Raw genomic sequence first — 23,513 nt, forward strand, 5'->3', positions numbered from 1 at the left:
GAACTCCAGTGGCCTGTCCTCACAGCCTGCACTCTTACTGTTTGAGTGTAGGTAGATCAGTGTAGCTTTTCACATTGTATTGAAATTTTAAATCACAAATGTGATTTTTTTTCTATTAGCTGCACAATAAGGCAAATAGAGAGAACAATGTTGTTCCTGGGATATGTAAGAAGCCACTTCCTGCAGAACTGGCTAAAGAGTAAGTCTGCCCGGGCACCCAGGCTCCCTGCAGAGCAGAGCAGGTTACTGAGCATAGCTCAGCTTCTGTGTTAAAAATAACTGAGTCAAACCTGTAAACAATGTGCTTCAGGTGCCCAGGTCCACAAAATTCTCTAGGGCCTCTGAAAATTGTCTTTTCTCCAGCTGGTCTTTACTCTTTTTACAAATTTTCCTTAAATGGAAAAATTCAGGCTGCTTGACTTTCAGTGGGTCTTCTCTCTTAGCCATCCTTTCACTCAACATTGACTGACATTCCCATATTCCCTTCAGCTCCTGGGGATGACACATTTAGTTCATATGTTTAGATTATGGCCACCAGAAGACGGCTTCTTAAAGCCTGTCTAAACCTTTTCCAGGAAAGAAATATCCCAACATTAATAGACTGTTATATTTGGAAGGGATTTAAGGTTATTTCAATAACCATTTATGGTATTATATGGAATAACTATATTTCAGTAAAATAATCATTTAGCCAAATTTTTCACCCAATAAAGAAAACCCTCTGTGATATCTCTGATTTCCATTTATAAGGACCAACTCTATAAAACTTGTATTTATTGTAGAGATGTTGTTGAGGATGCCATGTACAAGCATTTTGGGTCTCAGAGGTCCCAAGGGAAAACATCTCTGGTCTCAGTATCTGGAAGAATTATTCTTTTCCTAAGCAACTGATTTGTTTTTATCTATTGGACACAATAAATCTTCAACCAAATGCAGTCTGGCCTCCATTCTCACCACACCATTTGAAACTACTTGTCAAGTTACAAAAAGGCACTATTTTGCCAAATTCAGTGAACACTTCTAGGTCTTCATTTACTCTGTCTCTCAGCAGCAATCGACACAGCTGCCTACCTCATCCTCTTCTGGCTTCCGTAAAATCCTATTCTCTTTGTGCTTTACCTATTTCTCTGGCTCTTCCATCTGAGTCCTCATTGTTTTCTCTTCCTTGGCCTGACCAGTTATGTTAGAAGACTCCAGGGCTGGGGTCCAGCTCTTAATTCTCAGTCTAACCCATGACACTGCACTTCCACCAGAAGGAGTCAGCTCCCCACCTCCCTCTAGTTCCTGGTTAGAAGTTCAAGAAGGCAAAGCAACTCTGTTTGGATTTAAGGGTCATAGTGAGAATTCCAGGCTTTTGTCTTCTGATAAACACAGTGTTGTTTCTTTGCTTTTCCCCTGGAGCCTTCTTTTTTATTCCCTTGGCCACCAGTTTTTGAAGAACCCTGCGTTATATCTATGATTTTAATTTTTAAAGGTTTTTGTTTATTAGATATCAGGTGTGGAAGATTCTGTGATGCAATTTAAATCCACTCTGTGAACAAAAAGATCCTCTCCAATTTCACTAAGCATTCCTTTCACTCTATGTATCCCCCAACCACATGGCGTTTGCATTTGTTGATCTCTGTAGCGGGAATCCATTTTTATTAGCTGTTCCCAGGGCTGACTCCTTGTCATCCTTCAGGTGCAGCTCAGCTCTCGCTTCCTCTGAGAAGCCTTTCCCGATTGCCTGCTGAAGTAACCTGCACCCTCCACTCCAGTTCTTTTCTCTTACATCGTCTTGTTTTATTTCCTTTGTAGAACAAATCAAAGTCTGGCATTGTTTATTTGCTGTTGTTCTTTCCCTGCCCTTGCTGCCTAACCCAAACTAGAATAGTGTCAAATGAATAAATGAATTTCTGATTTGGGGCAGTTTAGTGTGAATTAGTTCTACTCAGTCTTGGGTTTAGGGGGAAAATCATTACATTAAGTAATGCTTGAGAAGAGCCCAAGTGTGCCACCTAAGTGCCAGTTGTATGAAGGTATTTGCATTTGTTTAAGAATGGCATTAAATTATTCTCTGCTGTTAAAACAACATTCATCATTTTATTCTGATAACAAGATGAGTGATTATGTGTTGTAGAAGATAAAAATCACCTATACTTCCTTATCCAGTGATAAACACAATGAACATTTTGGTGAAGAATCATCCATTCAGGAACTATTTGAGGGACTACAATGTGTCAGGTACAGTTCTAGCATGAATAAAGTAGGCAGAAAACCCTACCCTCAGGGCACTTCCTATCTTCTTTGTATTTCTCCCCACATAATTGAGACCATGCTATTTACAGTCTTCTAAACCAGTTATTTTCACTTAACAGTATGGGGCAGACATTTCCTTTTGTGATTATTTACAACATCATTTTAATGGATGTATTATATCCCACTACATCAATATCCTATCATGTATTTAACTGAACCCCTTAGGTTAAAAATTCAGGTTATTTTTAAATTTTTCAATATTATAAATAATGCTGTAGAAAATATCCTTTCACATAAAGTTTAAAATATATTCATTATTCCCTTAGAATGAATTTCTTGAATTAGATTATCTGACTAAAGGCCATGTTCATTTTAAAGATTTTTGATTCACGCGGTCAAATTGCATTTCAGAGAGGTCGTAAAATGTATATTCCCCACAACAGCATAAGAAAGTGCCCATTTCTCTGTACTTCTAGGTACATTAGATGCTATTTTTTTAAAAAAAGCTATAAAAGACATTTAATTAGTATCAATTTTTGTTTTAATTTCTATTTCTTTTATTTAGAAAGCTTCCCATTCCTATTTTTAGCCCTCTTCTTTAATTGGGGTATTTATAGTTTTAAAAATTTATTTGTAGGAACTTGTTACATATTTAGGATATTGACCTATCATGTATATTGCAACTATTACTCTTAATCACTCACCATTTTGCTAACTTTTTCCTCCACACATTTTTTCGTTTTTCATGTCAATTATATAAATATTTTCCTTAATGATCTCTGCCTTTGGCATTATGCTTAGAAAAAATTCCAACTCAAGATTTCATATTTTCCTAATTTTATATATTCTTTTATTCATTTCAGTCTGTCTCTTTCCCTATTAGACTTTCCTTTTATGCGTATGCATATGTATAATGTTATGTAGGTAGAGGTGTATTGTTATGTGATGTGGGGTACATTCAACTATATTCATTCATACAATCAAACAAGAATTACAGCAATATTAATTGGATGGATAGAATTTCATTGCATGGATGTGCCACAATTTATTTAACCAATGGGTGGTTAGAGAATTATTCCAATTTTTTTTTCTTATTATAAAAATTTGACACAAATTTTACCTATACAATTCTCCAGGTTCAGCGTAATTTCTGGTAGTGTAATTTGTCTATATGAATCATTTCATAGGTGGGGCAGTTTTTGTGATGACTAGCATAGCTGGTGGTAGGTGACTAAAACACGTTAAGGTCATCAGGAAAGAGAAGTCCTTTAGATACTCACGGCTCACTCCTTTCCTCTGTATCTGTATCTCCTTCCCTTTGAGGCTCCTCCTTCACTTAGCTACCCCTGTGGACTCTGAGCTGTGGCTTCTGCCCTGGTTCACCTGTCATTGCTATCCCATCTGCTTTCTGTGTTCAGAAATCATAGAACTCTGGTTTCTCTCCCTCCTGCTTTGAGTATTTTAGTGGATTTACTTCCTTTTGTAAATCTTTATTATAATTTTAATGGAGTCTGAGGAGAATTTCTGTTTCTTAAAAAAAAAATAAAACACAGAATTAGGCAGAGAATTTAACTCTGACTGTTGGAATCCCAGCTGTTCATAGTAACAGACTGCACTACCACTCTCCGTCTGGTGTTATCTTATTGCAAATTCTGCCAAGACCACAAGAAAAAAATAGCCTTTTGAGACCCCAATGAGGCACTGATGCACTAATATTGTTTGCCACTCATAAAACACAATTCTCTCTGAATTTTATCCTTACAATGTTCCCAACCAAATAATTGACGTAAATATTGAAGCATAGGTACACAGTAACCTGGAAACATACTTGTCCACACCTGTACACACAAACACATCTAGGCACATATGAACAAAAACAGCAACAGACATAATTACACTTACATACTCACAACTTAAATATAAGAATAGGTGGATCTGAATAGAATTAATACCAAGGTTAATGACATAAGAGCAAAAGAAGATAGGTGGACAAGCGTGGGTGAGTAAAGCTGAGAATGAGTTACTAGTCAAGAAACACTAGGAGGTTAATTTAAAAAAATAAAGCAGGCTGAGTGCAGTGGCTCACGCTTGTAATCGTAAGGCTTTGGGAGGCTGAGGCGGAGGATTACTTGAGGCCAGAGGTTTGAGACCAGCCTGAACAACATAGCAAGACCCCATCTCTATAAAAAATAATTAAATTAGCCAGACCTGGTGGCATGTGCTTGTAGTCCTATCTACTTGGGAGGCTGACATGGTAGGACCACTGGAACCCAGGAGTGTGAGGCTGCAGTGAGCTGTGATTGTGCCACTGCACTCCAGCCTGGGCAACACAGTGACATCCTGTCTCTAAAATAAATAAATAAATAAATACAATAGATTTATAAAAAGTATGTGCAAGAGACCAAATGAAACAGGGAATTTGTAAAGAGTGGGGGAAAGAGTAGGATAATTCTCCTGGGAGGCTTAGGTCTTCCTGTTTCTGTTGTTTCTGAGTTTCACAGCTATTCTCCTTCCTCTTCTTTGTCATAAGGTGGAACTTGAAAATATTAACCTCCACATTTCCTTAAAAATAGCTTTATTAATATACAATTCACATACCATAAAATTCACCCTTTTGAAGTGTAGAATTCAGTGCTTTTTAGAATATTCAGAGTTGTGCAATCATTACCACTATTTAATTCCAAAATATTTTCATCACTCCTAAAAGAAACCTCATGCCCAGTAGCAGTCACCCCCATTACCACCCCCTTCCAGCCCCTGACAACTACTAATTTACTTCTGCTTCTGTGGCTTTTCCTATCCTGGACATTTCATATAAATGAAATCATATGATATGTGGCCTTCTGTGTCTGGCTTATTTTACTTAGCATAGTATTTTTCCAGGCTCATCCATGTCATAGTCATGTATCTGCACTTCATTCCTTTTTATTGCTGAATAATATTCCATTGCATGGATATATGACATTTTTTTCATTTTGAATTGAAGAAATTTTTTATTGTGGCAAAAAACATATAACATAAAGTATTATACCATTATAACCATTTTTAAGTGTACACTTCAGTAGTGTTAAGTATATTCACATTGTTGTGCAACGGATCTCCACATTTTTCCGTCTTGGAAAACTGAACGTCTAAATTCATTAAATAGCTCCTCATTTCCCCTCCTCTTAAGTCCCTGGTAATTAGCTTCCAACTTTCTGTTTCTGCAAATTTGACTACTTTAGATACCTCATGTAAGTGCAATCATATAATATTTGTCTTCTTGTGACTGACTTACTTCATTTAGCATAATGTCCCCAAAGTGAATCTATGTTGTAGCATGTGACAAGATTCCCTTAATTTTTAAGGCCGAATGATAGTCTATTGTACGTATATACTGCATTTTTAAAAATCCATTCATCAGTCAAGGGACAGTTGGGTTTTTTCTACTTTTTGGTTATTATAAATGCTACCACAAATATTCATGTACAAGTTTTTGCATAGACATACGTTTTCAATTCTCTTGACTATATACCTAGGTGTAGGATTGCTGGGTCATTTGATAACACAGTATCTAACTTTCTGAGGAACTGCCAAACTGTTTTCCAAAGTGGCTGAACCACTTCCCGCTCCACCAGCAGCATATGAAGGTTCCAATTTCTCAAATCCTCACCAACACTTGCTATTGTCTATCTTTTTTATTATAGCCTTCCTAGTGAGTGTGAGGTGATATCTCATTGTGGTTTTGATTTACATCTCCCTAATGACCGATGATGTCATATTTATTCTTTAGATGGAAGGAGAGGATAGACCTAGGAAAACTGCTCTAGAAGCTTTGCTATTACTGTGTGGATATCAGGGTGGCTAAAAAATGGAGTGAGGGAGGGTGACCAGAATTGCTCTGGTAAAATCTGATATTACCACTGTTGATAATAATACTACCAAAATAATTAGGGCTACCAATGTCCAGCACTGTTCTAAGTGCTTTTACAAATATTATCTCATTTAGCAATACTTGGGACATATACCTCATACCTCATATCTATATGAATAATTCCTTCTTCATAAGCAACCTTGAAGGATTCCTTCAAGGGTGGTTATGCCTTTTCATCTCTGATTATTATGACATTGAAACTTTTATTTCCCATTTTTATTCTACATGGCCATCCATGTCCTTTGTCAGTTTTACTCTGAAAGGGTCAGCTCTGAGACTCCTCTTCCTCTTCTGTTTGACAGCTAGTTCCACCCAGATTCTCACCTTTAGTGCTCACTCCTGGCCTGGGACTACTTCCTTCCTCTTAAGGACTAAGAAGAACTGAATGTAATTTTAGCCGATTGATCTTCCACACTAGATAGCTCTTTTGATGGAGAGCCTGAGTCACTACACGTGAAGCTTGATCTCCATCCATTTTCTCCCTTCTCTTTCAAACAAACAGGTTCAGACAGGATCACTGGACCATACCAAGCGCATCCCCTCTGGTCCACTGCTTCATTATGAAAGGTCAGAAACGACGGTTGTGAAAGGCATCACAGAAAGCCAGTGCAAAAGGCTGAAGTGGCTGGTGTGGTTGGATCTCAGGTGTTCTGCTTTAAGAAACATGTAAAAGCTGTCTGGTATTAGGACTGAAAAGCAGTGAACTAAATTTAATACTTAATTTCAGTCGATAACACTTGAGGTTTTGATCACTAATAATATTATTGACTTTTCCAGCTTTGGGTTATTTTGTTCAACCAATGGGTTAGTTATAACCTTAGTCATGTCACTCAAATTTTTCCCATAGGTTCACTACAAGTTTATCCACTTTCACCTTGTTTTGCCAGCCCACAGTCAACAGACGAGCTCCTTATCTGTTGAATGAGAGCATTTATTGAGTCTGAGCACACGTACATTCTGTGGACAACTGAAAGAAAAAACTAAATAAACCGCAGTTATAAGGAATTTTTTTTGAAAATTGTGAGAAATGAAAGTCAGATATATATAAAAATGTAAGGTTTGTGTGTGATTGTTCAAACAGAAGCTTAATTCATTTTAATGCAACCACATAATCCTACTAAGTCATCAACTGAACAATGTAAAGAATCACGTCTCCTTTAATGTTCAAATAGAAATTAAATTGAAGGTTCATCTTACAAAAGTAGTATCGGATGATCATCTCAGTTATGATTTCTGGGCAGACACTCTCATACCAGATAGACCAAGTTAAAACTTTTTGCTTTAAAATACCAGTTGGACTGGTTATACATTCCACATGATGTAGATACTCTTCAGGGGATGAAGATAATGAGAAAGTGACATTCTGCCTCACCCACAGGTGTGTACAGAGTAGTATAACATATTTGAGTTTTGCTGTATGTTAAAAATCAGAAGCGAGGTATTCCTAGGTAAAGACTAAATCGTATCCATTAATGGCAGAGTGTGACAAGCAGGGTTAAAGAGGAAAACAAAAAAAATATGTTGAAGGTATTAAGAGATACAAAGGAGATATTACAACGAAAATCTTTCATTAAGAGAAAAAAAGTGCTGCCATAAATTATTTTCCACACATTTTCAGAGTGAGAATTTTGTAAACAGCTTGGAGACATGATACGTTTGTATGCTTTATGAGAAGTATATATAAATTGCTGATAGTATTTTCTTTATCCTCTTTAGGATTTGTGAACTTGTTATTGTTCAGGGCTTTAGTGGAATGAGCACTGAAATATCAATGCATGGATATAAAGTGTATATTTTTGTATGATTAGCCAGAGATATCTGTAACTGTTATGTGAATTTTACAAAGATACCTATAGATTTTTACTTAAAAAGTAAGAACACATTCACCACCAATGCCTATTCGCAAACCATTTTTCAGATTAGAAAACAGAACTTAGTATTGACACTGATGATTGTAAACAGTACCGAAGAGAGATTCATTCTTTGCAGGTTTCACATTTGTTCTCTTTTTCTCATCATTTCCTGCACCTAAGAAGAATAAAAAAATTTTTTTTCCATTTGCAATTTTGATCTACTTAAAATCACCATATTTTGTGGAGTTAAAATGTGTAGAGACTTAAAATACAGAAATCCTTGTACTAAGTTGGAACAAATAATTTAGACTTTGATAAGTCAAAGATACATGTTGCAATTTCTAGGGGAACCATTAAAAATACTAAGAGGACTATTAGGGAAAAGACTACATTCCGTATGATACTGTTATGGTAGACACATGTCATATACATTTGTCAGAAACCATAGAATGTACAACATAAAGAGAGAACCCTAATGTAAACTGTGGACGTTAGTTACTAACAATGTATCAATGTTGGCTCTTTGATTTGTAACAAATTACCACACCAATGTAAAATGTTAACAATAGGAGAAATTAGTGATAGGGGATAGGGTAAGGATAAGGAGGTAATTGGGAACTCACTATAATTTCTGCTCAATTTTCCTATAAAACTACAACTGCTTTACAAAATAAAGGTCTTTAATTTGAAAAAAATCACTGTAACAAGAAACCAAAAAATGTATAAAAGTATACAACTTCTAAGCTAATAGAGGGAAAGAGGAGTGACAAAAATGGCAAAAAGTAGAGAAAAGAAACACAACAGGTAGGACAAATAGATAGTACATTGCAAAATAAGAGATTTAAACCAAAATATGTCTTTAATTATATCAAATGTAAAAGGTTAAAAGCTTGCCAGATTTGGATACTAACTATAAAAAAGCAAAACCCAATTATATGCTATTTATAGAAAATACATCTAAAAAAATTTAAGGACAGGGAAAAGTTAAAAGTAATAAAGTTAGAGAAAGATATACCACTTAAATATTTATTGAAATAAATCTGGTATAGCTACAATAAACTTGAACAGAGTAGTCAGAGTTCATAGTATAACTCTTAAAAATAAAAAAAGTTCAATTTTTCAGACAGATATAAAAATTCTAAATTCCTATGTGTCTAATGATATATCCTCAACCACATATATACAGTAAAAACTGACCAAACTAAGGGAGATAGGCAAATTCATAATCATGTTAGAAAACCTGAATAACTTGTTTAGCAAGTCTGACCTAATGGATATATTCAGAACATTTTCCAATAATTGCAGAATAAATATTTTTTCAACTCGAAATAATACATTCACTACAATAAACCATATGCTGTGTCATAAAACAAGTCAACACATTTCAAAGATTTGACATCATGCAAAGTATGTTCTATAAGCAAAGTACAATTGACTTGGAAACCAAAAGATAACTACAAAATTTAATATCTAATAATTTATATCAATAATATCAAAAACCTCATGAGTTAAAGAAGAAATCACAGTGAAAGTTAGAAACTGTTTAATTAAATAAAATGAAAATACTACATGTTTAATTTTATTTGATAAAGCTTTAAATATATACATTATTTTTAAAAAGGAAGCTCTGCTTCCTATATGCAGGCGAAGACACTTAAAAATAAATCCTAAAATAACTGTACACTATGAACAAAATACAAGCCCTCCCTCCCCAACAAACAAACAAACAAACAAACAAAAAAACTAACCAAAACAACCCACTACTACCTGAAGGTTCTGGAGACTAAACAAAGACAGGCAGATTTTGGAGAAGAGTCTAAACTTGGAGCAAGTGACCAACAAGGAATGGTTCGTTTTTCAACTTTGACCCAATGGCAGTTACAGCCATAGCCATAGCTGTGGTAGTGCAGGAATGCTTGAAGCTCTGACAGAAATCCCACTGTCTTTGTGGAATCAGAGAAGTAGCCTGACCCTTGAAACATGTATTTATAGGACAAATTCAAAGTCAGGCAGCAAAAGCTTAAAGAATTGATCTGAGCTATGACCCATCAGCCACAGAAGGCAAGAAAGAGCTTACAGTTTGAATCTAAACATGTTAATTGCCAGCTAAAACAAAAGCATCAACATTCATCAGAGGAATACAGTAGAACTCAGTCTATACAATATAATATTAACAATATCCAAGGTTGTCTAAAATTATCCCACTTACAGAAAACCTAGAAGATGCAACCCATTCTAAAGGGGAAAGACAATCGACAGGTGCCAACTCCAAGGTGATCCCCTGGTGGGATTACTAGACAAGCACTTTAAAGCAGCTGTAATAACTATGCTCAATGAGGTAAAGGAAAATACACTAGAAATGAAAGAATACGTAGAAAATAGAAGATAAGTAGAAAATATATAAAAGAACCAAGTAGATATCACTGAAAAATAAAAAAAATCACTAGATGGGCTTAATAGCAGAATATAGATGACAGATGAGTCAGTGAACTTAAAAACAGAGCCAAAGAACTATTCAATCTGAAGAAGAGAGAGGAAAAAACTTGAAAAAAATGAAGAGAATTTCAGGGATCTGTAGGACAATATCAAAAGGTTTAACATAAGGATAATTTAAGTCTTAAGGTGAAGGAAGAAAATGCAAGAACGGGGCAGGTAAATATCTGAAGAAATTATGGCAGACAACTTCTAAAATTTGGTAAAAGATGTAGGTTTATAGATTTAAGAAGCTCAGCTAACCCCCCAAAAGGTAAATTCCAATGAGTATCATGATCACGTCCCTTGAAACTAAAGATAAAAATATTATAAAGGCAGCCAGAGAAAAATGACACATTATATACAGGGAACAATAATTTGGATGACTGTGGACTTCTCAGAAATTACAAAGATTACATTTTAGAAGATAGTGAAAGCATATTTTTAAATAGTTGGGGAGAAAAGAACTTAGAATTCTATATTCAGCATCCTACAATAATGAAAGTGAAATAAATTTTTAGATGAAGGAAAATCAAGAGTATTCACTGCCAGCAATGTTATAAGACATGCTAAAGGAAGCTTTTCAGGTTGGAGAAAAATAATTTCAGAAAGAAACTTGGAAATTCACAAATGAATGAAGAATGTTAGAAATATACATTTTCTGAATAAATATAAAAAGCTATTCTTTCCTCTTAGGTTCTTTAAAACACATATGATTATTTAAAACAAAAATTATATTATATTAATGCATATGACAAGTTTAACATGAAGGATGGTGGAAAGGAATAAAAGCTATCTGGTTGTAAGCTTTCCTTCTTTTATGTGAAGTAGGACAGCATTAACTTTAAGTGTGCTGTGAAATGTTAGGTATATTGTAATCTTTATAGCAACCACTAAAAAAGAAATGAGAAGAGGTATAACTAAAAAGCCAATAGATAAGTAAAATATTAAAATTATTCAAATAATCCCAAAGAAGTCAACAGAAGAATATAAAAACAGAGGGGGCAAACAGAAAATAATAAAATGAGAGATTTAAATCCAGCCATATTGATAATTAGGTTAAATGATAATGATGTAAATGAGGGATGGCAAACTTTTTCTGAAAAGACTTGGATGATACATATTTTAGGCTCTGTGGGACACATACTGTCTCTGTCACCGCTGCTGATTCCGCTTCCTCCTCTTCTTTTCTCCTTTTTCCTCTTCACTCACTTTGAAAATGACAATCCTTTCTTAACTTGTGTGTTATTTAAAAGACATGGTCTAAAGTTTGCCAGGCTTGGTCTAAATGGTTTAATTAAAAAGCAGATATTTTAAGAACAGATGAGAAAGTAATTACAACCCAACTATGTGCTACCTATAAGAGACACAATTTAAATATAAAGCACACATAGGTTGAAAACAAATGGATGGAAAGATATATACCAAGTATGAAAGATATGAAGATACAAAAGCTGAACTGGATATATTAATTTTAGCGAAAATAGACTTCAAGACAAAGAATATTACCAAGGATAATGATGAACATTTCATAATAATAAAAAGGCTAATTAATCAGAAAAATGTCATGATCATTAATGTACATCATAACAGAATTTTAGAATACATGAAGGAAAAATTAACAGAATTAAAAGGAGAATGGCCCATTCCATAATCACAGAAGATGTAAATACCCCTTTTCAGTGATTGATAGAATGAAAAAAAATCAGGAAAGATATAGAAGATTTGAACAATGCTATCAATCTCCTTTATCTAAGGGATATTTGTAGAACACTATATCAACAACAGCAGAATACACATTCTTTTCAAGCACATATATAATATGATACTTTAACCAAGACGGACCATATGTTGGGTGCTATGGTTTGAACAAATTTTATGTGTGGAAACTTAATCCCCAAATTCATATGTTGATTGGAGGTGAGGCCTTTGGAAGGTAATTAAGATTAGATAAACTCACTAGGGTGGGGCCTCCATGATAGGACTAGAGGTTCTATAAGCAGAGGAAGAGAGATGCAAGCTGGCGCACATGTGCTTGCCCTCTCACCCTGTTGTGCCCTCCGACATGTTACAACGCAGCAACAAGGCTCTCACCAGATGCTGGTGCCATGCTCTTGGACTTCCTAGCCTCTACAACTGTAAGAAATAAATTTCTTTTCTTTATAAATTACCCAGTCTATAATATTTTGTTTTAGCAACAGAAAGTAAACTAAGACATGAGCTATTAAAAAGGTATCAATACATTTTAAAAGATTGAAATTTTACAGAGCACAACAAAATTAAATTGTAAGTAAAAAATAACATTATCTAGAAAGCCCCTCCCCCAACGTGTGGATATTAAACAACATACTTCTAAATAAATAATTGGTCAAATAGAAATCAGAAAACATTTTGAATTGAATGGTAATGAAAATACAATATATCAAAATTTGTGGCATGCAATTAAGGCAGTGCCTAGAGGAAATATATTTTTAAATGTCTATATTAGTAAAGAAAAGAAGAAAGGTTTCTAAGGCTTTACCTTAAGAAACTAGAAAAGGTAAAGTAAATCCAAATTATGGGAAAGAAAGGAGATAATAAAGGTATGCAAAAAGGTAACAAAATTAAAAATATAGACAGTAGACAAAATCAACAAAGCCAAAAGCCAGCTCTCTGAAAAGACCAAACAAACAAACAAAAAAAGGTGGGGGTAACCTCCTAGCTAGATTGACTAGGAGCACAGAACTCATGAAAGGAGAACTTGACTGGTCATTGCTGGTTTTGAAGATAAAGGAAAGGGTGACTTGAGCCAAAGAATGCAGAGGTCTCTAGAAATTGGGAATGTCCCTCAGCCTATAGAAAGCAAGAAAATGGGATTCTGAATTCTGCCAACAATGCAAAAGAGTAGGAAATGGATTCCCCCTAAAGCCTCCAGAAAAGAACACAGTCTACCAACATCTTGATTTTAGTATGGTGAGACCTGTATCAGACTTCTGGCCTACAAAAGACAATTTGTATCTGTACAGAAGACCTGTATTAGCCTTCTGACCTACACAAAGAAATTTGTATTGATTTAAACACTAGCTTTCTAATAATTTGTTATAGCAGCAAAAGAAAACTAATACAGTACCATACACAAAAATTAACTATAAAATGGAACATAGACCTAAATTTTAAAGCTAAAATGATAAATCTTGAAGAAAATATAAGAGAATATCTTTGCAGTTTGGGTTAGGTAAAGATTTCTTAGATAGAACTCAAAAAGTACAAATCCTAAAAGGAAAGAATGATGAATCATACTTTGTCAAAATTAAAATTTGTTCTTTCAAAGATATTGTAAAGAAAAATCAAAGGAAAGTCACACAATGGGAGAAAATATTTGCAATACATATATCTGACAACCACAGACTAGTATCCAGAATATATAAAAACTATTATACGTCAATAACAAAAAACCAAAAATATAGCAAAAAATGAATAGAGTATTTTAGCATATACTTCAAAAAGATGAATAGTCAATAAGTACATAAAAAGATGTTCAACATTTTTATTAATCAGAGAATGTAAAATAAAACCACAATAACGTATTACCACACACCCACTAGAATGACTAAAATTAAAAAGATCGACTCAAGATTTTGCAAGGAGAAATAGTCATTACCTGTTAAAATTTGGGGCAAAAAAAAAAAAGTATATGTCATTTCTGGAACATTTTGTTATAGCACAAAACAATGAAGTGATCAGAGATTACTCAGGGTGTTAAAAGTGCTAGGGGCCATCCTGAACAAGCTCCCATTGGCCTCAAATAGGACAATTTGAGCATCAACAAAAATAATAACTACAAGGGATTGAAATATATGAAATACATTTAAATCTGAGTTGATAATAATACTAAAACCGTTGGTCAGTTTTAGGTAATTCCATAAGAGATTTTTATTTTGAAAACTGGTAAATAAAAAGAGTTAACTATTTATCCTCTTCCTTCCTCCCTTCCTTCCTTCCTTTCTCCTTCTTTCTTTCCCTCCCTCCTTTCTTTCTTTCTCTCTCTCTCTCCTTTCTTTCTTTCTTTCTTTCTTTCTTTCTTTCTTTCTTTCTTTCTTTCTTTCTTTCTTTCTTTCTTTCTTTCTTTCTTTCCTTCCTTCCTTCCTTCCTTCCTTCCTTCCTTCCTTCCTTCCTTCCTTCCTTCCTTCTTTCTTTTCTTTCTTTCTTTCTTTTCTTTCTTTTCTTTCTTCCTTTTTTCCTTTGCTTTCCTTTCCCTTTCTCTTTCTTTCTTCTTTCTTTCTCTCTCTCTTTCTTTCTCTTCCTCCCTTTCTCCTTCCCTCCCTCCCTCCCTTCCTCCTTTCCTTCCTTCCTTCCATTCTTCCTTCCTTCCTTCCTTTTTTGACAGTCTGGCTCTGTTACCCGGTCTACGGTGCAGTGGCATGATCAGAGTTCACTGCAACCTCAGATTCCTGGGCTCAAGAGATCCTCTTTCCTCAGCTTCCCAAGCAGCTGGGCTAAAGGCATGACCTACCACATCTGGTGCTATTTTTTTTTTTTTTTGTAGAGTTGGTATCTCCCTATATCCCCTTTCCTATGTATTCTGTGCCTTAGGGTCATCAAACAGTTGATGAGATGGATTATGGTTAATTAATGAAAAAGGAATGATAAAATTAGAATATCATCATTTTGCAATTCCTAATTAATGAATGGATCAAAGAACGATCACCAGTAAATGCTTATAGCACAAAAGATCATCAATGGCTGCTAAGAGCAGACATTATGCATAAACTGATGAACATAGACAGTCACCTATGAAGTACTCTTTCCAAGACAAAAAAATTGAACCTGAATTTAATAAATTCACTAGATATAATTATAGCTAGTAATTTGCAGGAAATATGAGGTTTTAATATAGAAGAACATGTTAAATAACATCATTGGAAAACAATCGGCAAAAAACATAGACGGGAAACTCTTTAGGACAAATAACCTGGTTTCTTCAATTAAAAATATTGTAAGAATAAAAAGAAAGAAAGAAATGAAGGAGGAATCTTTATACAATAGATCTAGGATGTTATCAATAAGTCAAAATATATGGACTTTATTTTAAGCCCAGTTAAAACAACAAAAAATAGATAATAGGTGAAATGTGAACACTGACTTGCTACTTGATATTAGGGGATCAGTGGTAAATATTTAAGGTGAAAATAGTATTGTGGTTTTTCTTAAAGTACTTGTCTTTTAGAGATACATTCTGAAATATTTACAAATGAAATTATGTGACAACTGGATTTGCTGCAAGATAATCTAGAGAGAAGGAAAGTGGGTAAGGTATATATCACATAAGGCCATGGGGTGGTAGTTGTTCAGTAGGAGTAATGGGCACATAAAGGTTCGACATACTATTCTCCATTTTTGCATATGTTTGAAAAGTTTTATAATAAAAAACATTACAAAAATAACCTCCAGCAAATGTTTTGTTCCCTGAAAGAGAAGAAATAAAAAAGGGACAGAAGCAATATTTTAAAAATATTGGCTGAAATTTTTTCAAAATAGATGAAAAGCATTAAAACACAAAGATGTGGAGTTTCTTTTTCTTCTAACAATGACCAAATTTGCCTCCTATTTGAAACAATTAAAAAATGGACAACATATATAAAACAACAGTTTTCAAGACATTGGATATCAGGAAACAAAGGATAATGCTCACATGAGACAAAACACAAAGCAAGCCCTGTGATTGCCCAAGTTTACTGTCTTCAGAAAATTTTCTCTCCTCAGCAGAGAGAGCAAGAACCCAAGAAAAACCCTGTAGACTCCTGAGTTGAGAAAGATCTGAGATCCTGGGGAAACCAAGGCATTCATAGGGCAGAGTGCCAGAGAGGAGACAACTGCATAGAAAGAACTCTGGAAACCTGCAGAGGGCCTCCCTCAAGTAACCACCTGTGCGGCAAGGAAAGAACCAGTCCAGGAATAATGTCTTTTCCCAACAGTCAGCTGGAAAACATCATGATTCGTGGGGCTTTGGGTAGAATGCTTAAAAGGGTCTTCCCTCAGTAGTGGGGAATAATTAGCCCTAATCACTAATCACTAATCACTGCTCTGTTCCACTCTAAAAACATCATAAAAGCAAGACCTGAAATGTTCAAACTTTCTATGGTCAGAATGTATCCCCCAAAATTCATATATTGGAAATTTAATCCCCAATGAAACAGTGTTTGGCGGTGGGCTCTGCCATCACAAATTAGGTTATTAAGTATGAAATATCCTATTTCCTTAAGTGCTAAGTTTGACAGTTGCTATCTCTGACATTTCACTTTGACACTTCTTGTTTTATTTTTATTGTGAAGGTACAACCTCAGTCTTGCAAATGCACATTTTGGCTTGTGATTATCTTTCATATTTTTTTAGAGCAATTTTTGTGAAACTATGGATAAGTCAAAAACTCGTTATTTTTGAATATGAGTTCCGTTGTGGAACAAATGCATCGCAGATAGCTTGAAATATCAATGAAGTGTTTGGGGAGGATGTGGCTAATGAATACAAAGTACATTGATGGTTTGAGAAGTTCTGTTCTGATGATTTTAATCTTGAAAATGAGCCACATGGGTGACCTGACAAGTAATTCTAAAAACTGATATGAAAATATACAGGCCCAAGAATAGCCAGGATATTTTAAATGAAAAGTAGGAAGAGTTGCTCTACTAGGTATTAAAACTTATTGTAATGCACACTAATTAAGACAGTCTTGTTTTGGAGCAAGGATACACAAATATACAGCATAAATCAAATAAAGAATAGTGTAGACAGTATGGTTTTTTTTTTACCAAAAGTTGCTTGGTCAACTGCATATCTGCTTGGAAGAGAATGAAACTTGACCCCACCTCACACCCGCAGAAAATCAGTTCCAGACTAATGGTGCATGTAAATGTGAAAGGCAAACAACAAAGAAACAAACCCACCCATCCCAGTTTAAAAAAACCGACCACAAACAAAGCTCTATGAGATAATATAGAAAATGATGGAGGATTAGGAGCCCTGGCTAAGGAGAGACTTCTAAAATAGGACACTGGAAGTACTAATCATAAAGAAAAAGATTGTTAAATTTGACTATAATAAAATTAAGAATTTCTGTTCATGAAAAGATACATTTAAGAGCTAGAAAGGGAAGAGTAGAAAGATACCTGCAACAAGCATAATCAACAAAGAACTCATAACCAGAATGTATAGAAAACTGTTACTAATGATTACAAAAAAGACAAACAATACAATAGAAAAATAAGTATTTCCAAATGGCCAATAAACAAGTGGAAAAGTATGCAACTCCTCACTAATCAAGAAAAAGCAAAATGAAACTGTAATGATATATCACTATTTGCTTACCAAAATGGCTAATGCTAAAAACACTAACAGTAAGCATTAAGCATTGATAAGAATGTTTACACAGTATTGGTGGGAATGTAAATTGGTACAATCACTTTGGAAAATTGTTTGAAGTAATCTACTAAAGCTGAGCAAACACATACCCTATGATCCAGCAATTACTTTTCAAGGTATGTACTCAAGAGAGAAGTGTCATCAAGAGACATATACAAGAAGGTTCATCACAAGATTTTTTGTAATACCTCCAAGCTGGAAATGACCTGCATGTCCATCAAAAATAGAATGGATAAGTAGTGATATTTCACGCAATGAATGCTGTACAGCAATGGAAAGGAATGAACTGCACACAACTTGGATCAATCTCCCTGACATGATTTTGAGCAAAAGAAAGCAGAGACAAATGAATATATAGTATATGGTTCTCTTTATGCACAGTTCAAAAACCTGACAAATCTAAACAAAAGTGTTTCATGATTAAAGTTTAATGATAAAATTATAAAGAAAAGTGAGGAAGACATGATCATAGAGGTCAGAGTAAGAGTCCCTTTGTGGGAAGTAATAACTGAGGGAAAGGAGGGACGTCTGGGATGCTAGTAATGTTTTATTTTGTCTTCTAACCTGAATGATGGTTATAGGTATGTTTACTTCATGATAATACAGAGTTGTACACATTTTGTTGTGTACACTTTGCTGTATGTGAGCTATACTTTACAATAAAGGGAATAAGAAGGTTGCTTTTTTACTCCCATTGCGTACCTGGCACAGCATAAAATTCAGGGGGTCCTCTGGCTTTTCATAGACTAAGTTTTCAGTGATCTGCTGAGAGAGAGCATGAGGAATCGCATTATGGTTCTCAGCCAAAGTTATGTGGTCAGATTATATCTGATGCAGTCTTTCCCACTAACCTAATATGTACCATACCATTTTGAAGAAATTCATGTATCTCTACAAAGTAGCAATTTACTTTATTACCACTGATAAAAATTTGGCAAATTAGGGGTAAAATTCAGAGGAATAAAAACTTAGTAATAAACAGTAATGGCTATTCTTACTGGTTTCCAAAATCAAAGAGGTAATAAGAAAGTGCTGGAGAAAGTTTTTTTTTTGACAATTGTGATCTTGATGGACTGAGAAATTTAAAAAGTGTTTGCTTCAAAGAATAGTCAAAGGAAAGTCTTTTGAATAAAAAATTTGAAACACTTTATGGTTTTGCATAGAAACTTCCTTCTGAGACCTTTAATTCTAAATAGTAAAAATGATGTTTAGTATTATAATATTAAATGAGAAAGTATATATATAAAACTTCAGAGATTCACTTTTATGCTTTTTTGTTGTTATTGAATAAATCAAAAAATAATAAAGCAAACACAGTTCTCATTTGCAGGGAATAACAATCAGGTAAATTTCAGGTATAAAATATTCAGTTCTGTTTAATGCACCCACATCATTCAATTATGCATTTCATATATATTTCCATTAAACACATATTTGATTACTAATTTTTCTTATAACAACACTGCATGCATAAGCATTAATTTTTCTTGACAAATGAAGAAAATTGTTTATAAAATTATTTATAAAACTCTACTTTCTTCAACAGGTTTCACCCTTCAGCTTAATAATTAATTCCAGAAACTCAGTCATTAGTACTCTCCCAACAAAAGCACATTTAAAGAAGGAAAAGGCATAAAGCAGGATTTATGAAATAGACACCACTTATCTCTATTTTCTATGAGAAATCTGAGGTTCACAGAAGTTAAGTAATTTTCCCCAAATCACAAAGATAAGAAGTGGCAAATTTAGGATTTGAGCCTTGGGCTAACAGATTGCAAAAAAATTTGTGTTCTTTCCTCTAGTTTCTATTTCTTTAAATTTAAACATTTCCAGTTTAAATGCCTTCATTTGAGGTGAGCCATTCTTATTTTATACTTTCTAACCACAAAGTTATTTCATGTACATATGTTATTTTACATGTATATGTGCATTGCTGTGTAAATAATATTAACATAAAAATAAATGTGCCAGGCAAACAAGCACAAAAATAACCCACCAAATATCAAAAATATACATATATGTGTATACATGATAATCTCTTATAATTCTGTATTGGTCAAGGAATGTCATATTTTAAAGAAGCACCACAACCTGAGGTCAATGAGATTTATAATTTCAAGAATTAGAAGCAATTTTTAACTATTTCTTTTTCACCCTAGAGAATGTGGATTATTAGATGGTCACAAGATTGGTCATCTTTTGAAAGTACAGTCATGCACCGTATAACAACATTTTGGTCAATGAGAGACCACATACACCGTGGTGGTCCCATAAGATTATTAATATAATGGAACTTAAAAATTCCTATCACCTAATGACATTATAGCTGTAATAATGTGTGTTTCTGGTGATGCTGGTGTAAACAAACCTATTGTACTGCTAGTTGCATGAAAGGGTGGCATATAAAATTATGTACAGTACATAATACTTGATAATGATAATAAATGGCTATGTTACTGGTTTATGTATGTACTATAATATAATTTTTATCATTATTTTAGAGTACTCCTTCTGCTTACATGCAAAAAAAAAGTTAACTGTAAAACAGCCTCAGGCAAGTCTTTCAGGAGACATTCCAGAAGAAGGCATTGTTAGCATAGGAGCTGACAGCTCCATGCATGTTACTGCCCCTGAAGACCTTCCAGTGGGACAAGATGTGAAGATGGAAGACAATGATATTCATGATCCTGACCCTGTGTAAACCCAGGCTAGTGTGTGTGTTCATGTCTTAGTTTTTAACAAAGAAGTTTAAAAAGTACAAAATAAAAATAAAAAATTTTAAAAATAGAGAAAAGCATATAGAATAAGAATATAAAGAAAGAACATATTTTTGTACAGCTGTACAAAGGGTTCATGTTTTAAGTTAAATGTTATTCAAGAGTCAAAAAGCTAAAAAAAATTTTAAAGTTTATAAAGTAGAAACATTACAGTAAGCTAAAGTTAATATATTATTGAAGAAAGAAAAAATTTAGTGTAGCCTAAGTGTACAGTGTTTACAATGTCTATAGTAGTGTACAGTAATGTCCTAGGCCCTCACTTTCATTCACCACTCACTCACTGACTCATCCAGAGCAACTTCTAGTCCTGCAAGCTCCATTTATGGTAAGTGCCTTATACAGGGGTACCATATTTTATCTTTTATATGGTAATTTCACTGTACCTTTTCTATGTTTACAGACACAAATACTTACCATTGCCTCCAGTATTCAGTACAGTAACATGCTGTACAGGTTTGTAACCTAGGAGTAATAGGCTATACCATATAGCCTAGGTGTGTAGCAGGCTATACCCTCTATATTTGTGTAAGTATTCTCTATGATGTTTGCACAATGACAAAATTGCCTTAGGATGCATTTCTCAGAATGTATCCCTGTCATTAATCGAGGCATGACTGTATTATACTTTTTTTTTTTCCTTCGTTTCAATCACCAATATTTTTTCCTTTCTTCCTAGTCTGGCTAAAACTTTAACCTGGGTCAAGTTTTTCCCTATCAACCAATGCACCTGACCTCTAATTCCTCTAAAGAGTTTCATATCATGGCATCATCCATTTGGTGTTTATCCTTTACTACTTTTGGTAAGTACATCTTGCTGTACTTAATGACCTCTCAATTACATTACATCCCTTTTTACAGCATACACCCTTTCTTGTATCTCTTGAAAAACTCACAGTTAAAGAGAGGGATTGAGAGGTTTACCTGGAATATTTGCAGAATGCAATGTTTTTCCATGTATCGGAGTGAAACTTCATAAGGATCTTCATATACTACAGAAGGGAACCCCCTCCTATAAATTTGATGGTATCCATAAGATCTTCTTCCTTGCTCAAATTCTGGAAAAACACCCTGAAATTTAAAAACATCCCCAAAGAGTCTTTAATAAACCAGAAAGTCCCAGGAATTGTTGGTATCAGTGATATCTGGTGTTGATGGGATCTTAACACCACAAGCTGGAGAAAAGACACATTTTTATGAGACCTGGCTGATCCTCTAGGCAATATAATGCACCTCAAGCTCTGGGAGGTACCTTAGGCATCTCCAATCAACTTCAAATACTGTTCCCTTCACAGGGATCTCTAATCAACCCCAAATTCCTTCCCTTGGTAGAAGCCCAGAGAGGGAAAATGACTTAGCGTCACAAAGTTAGTAGCAGAAGCAGAACTTGAAACCCAGGTTTCCTGAATCCTAGTTTGTTCACTCTTCCTGAATGGCCTTAGGGTAATAGAGAAGGCAATACATCTCTTTTATTTTCCACCCTTCTCCTGCCCTTCCTAAAACTTATGGGTCACACATACCACAACATGTGGATTTATTCCCCAACCTTGACCTGACATGTGTCCTCCTACTCTGTACCCCTACACCCACGGTTACAGGCCCTGTCCTGGTTGCCAACCTCCCACATAGATATCAAATGCATCTTTAACCTACAGGGTTGGTTTCTGAGGCTAGAATTTTTTCTTTACTGGTGACATAGTCCAATTTAGATGGGATGGAGGGGAATCTTTTCAGAAAGCTTTGGTCTTTTGCTTGGAAATTACTGGTGGGTTTGGCATCAACTGGGTTGGCTTGGATAATGGTTTCTCTTTCTACTTCATCTGAAAGCTTGGAATTGTCTATTTGCCTGTCCTCCAATTTGCAGGGTTTTACTCTGTAGTCAGCTTCTTTGTCCTCGCAGTCCTCAGACTTGCTGAGTGTTCCATAGTAAGACAGCTGGTCTTCTTTGTGATCACCTTGCTTTTCTACTACGTGAACCTGGTCAGGTTCACTGGAGTCAGCCTCTTTAACTGGAAGTTGATCAGCCTGGTGTTCAGGTAGTTTGGGGCCTTGGCCATACACTGGGTGGTGAGTCTTTACAGATGTTTTATGGTCAACCAGGCAAGATGATCTGAGATCAACCTGATCAGAAATTCCTTGGTTAGCCAGGCCAGACGATCTTTGGTTAATCTGCTCAGGAGTTCTTCTCTCAGCCTGGCCTGACATTCTGCGGTCAGTCTGTTCAGAAGCTCCCTGGTCAGATGGCATGGGCAATTTATCATCAATCTGTTCAGACGTTCTCTCAGCCAGGCTGGATAATCCGCTGTAAATCTGTTCAGAAGCTCTCCTCTCCCTCTGGCTGGACATCCCGTGGTCGGCCTGCTCAGAAGCTCTCCTCTCTGCCTCACTGGACATCCTGTGGTCAGTCTGTCTGGAAGCCCCTCCGTTAGATAGTGTGGACAATCTTTGTTCAGAAGTTCTTCGGTTAGTCAGGCCAGACTCCTGGCCATCACTCTGTTCCTGCTCTTCATTATGGGCCTGGCTAGATGCCTTGCCTTCGGCCTGTTCAGATGATCTTTGGTCAGCCTGATCATGCACTCTAAGGTCAGCAACATAACCACGGTCTGTCTGGCCTGATGTTTCATGCCCATTGAGTTCAGATACTTTGTTGTCAGTTTGACCAAATATGTTGGGTTCAGCCTGGCCAGACACACTTCTGGCACTTTGGCCAGCTATTCTGTGATCAGTTTGGTCATCTGCCTCCCCTGTGGCCTGGTTCTTCTGGTGGTCTTCTGCCTGGCCCTTAGTGTCGCGGGCTGATGAGGACACAGCTGTGCTTTCATGTTCCAAGGATTTGGCTGGAGCCTCTTCTGGAGGCTGTTCCAT

The 23,513-nt window shown here is 35.2% G+C and overlaps 1 protein-coding gene across 1 annotated transcript; it reads right to left on the reverse strand.

Moving 5' to 3' along the window:
- Positions 1–1,579: 1,579 nt before the first annotated feature.
- Positions 1,580–23,513, reverse strand: TEX55 (testis expressed 55). Its single transcript, XM_045565253.1, has 4 exons — positions 22,302–23,513; positions 21,573–21,719; positions 18,577–18,636; positions 1,580–1,789 (listed from the first exon to the last, which is right to left on the reverse strand). The coding sequence occupies exons 1-4, from the start codon at positions 23,511–23,513 to the stop codon at positions 1,580–1,582; spliced, it is 1,629 nt and encodes a 542-aa protein (XP_045421209.1).

The sequence above is a fragment of the Lemur catta genome, chromosome 1 (assembly GCF_020740605.2).
Source record: "Lemur catta isolate mLemCat1 chromosome 1, mLemCat1.pri, whole genome shotgun sequence".
In the NCBI taxonomy this organism is placed as follows: Eukaryota; Metazoa; Chordata; class Mammalia; order Primates; family Lemuridae; genus Lemur; species Lemur catta.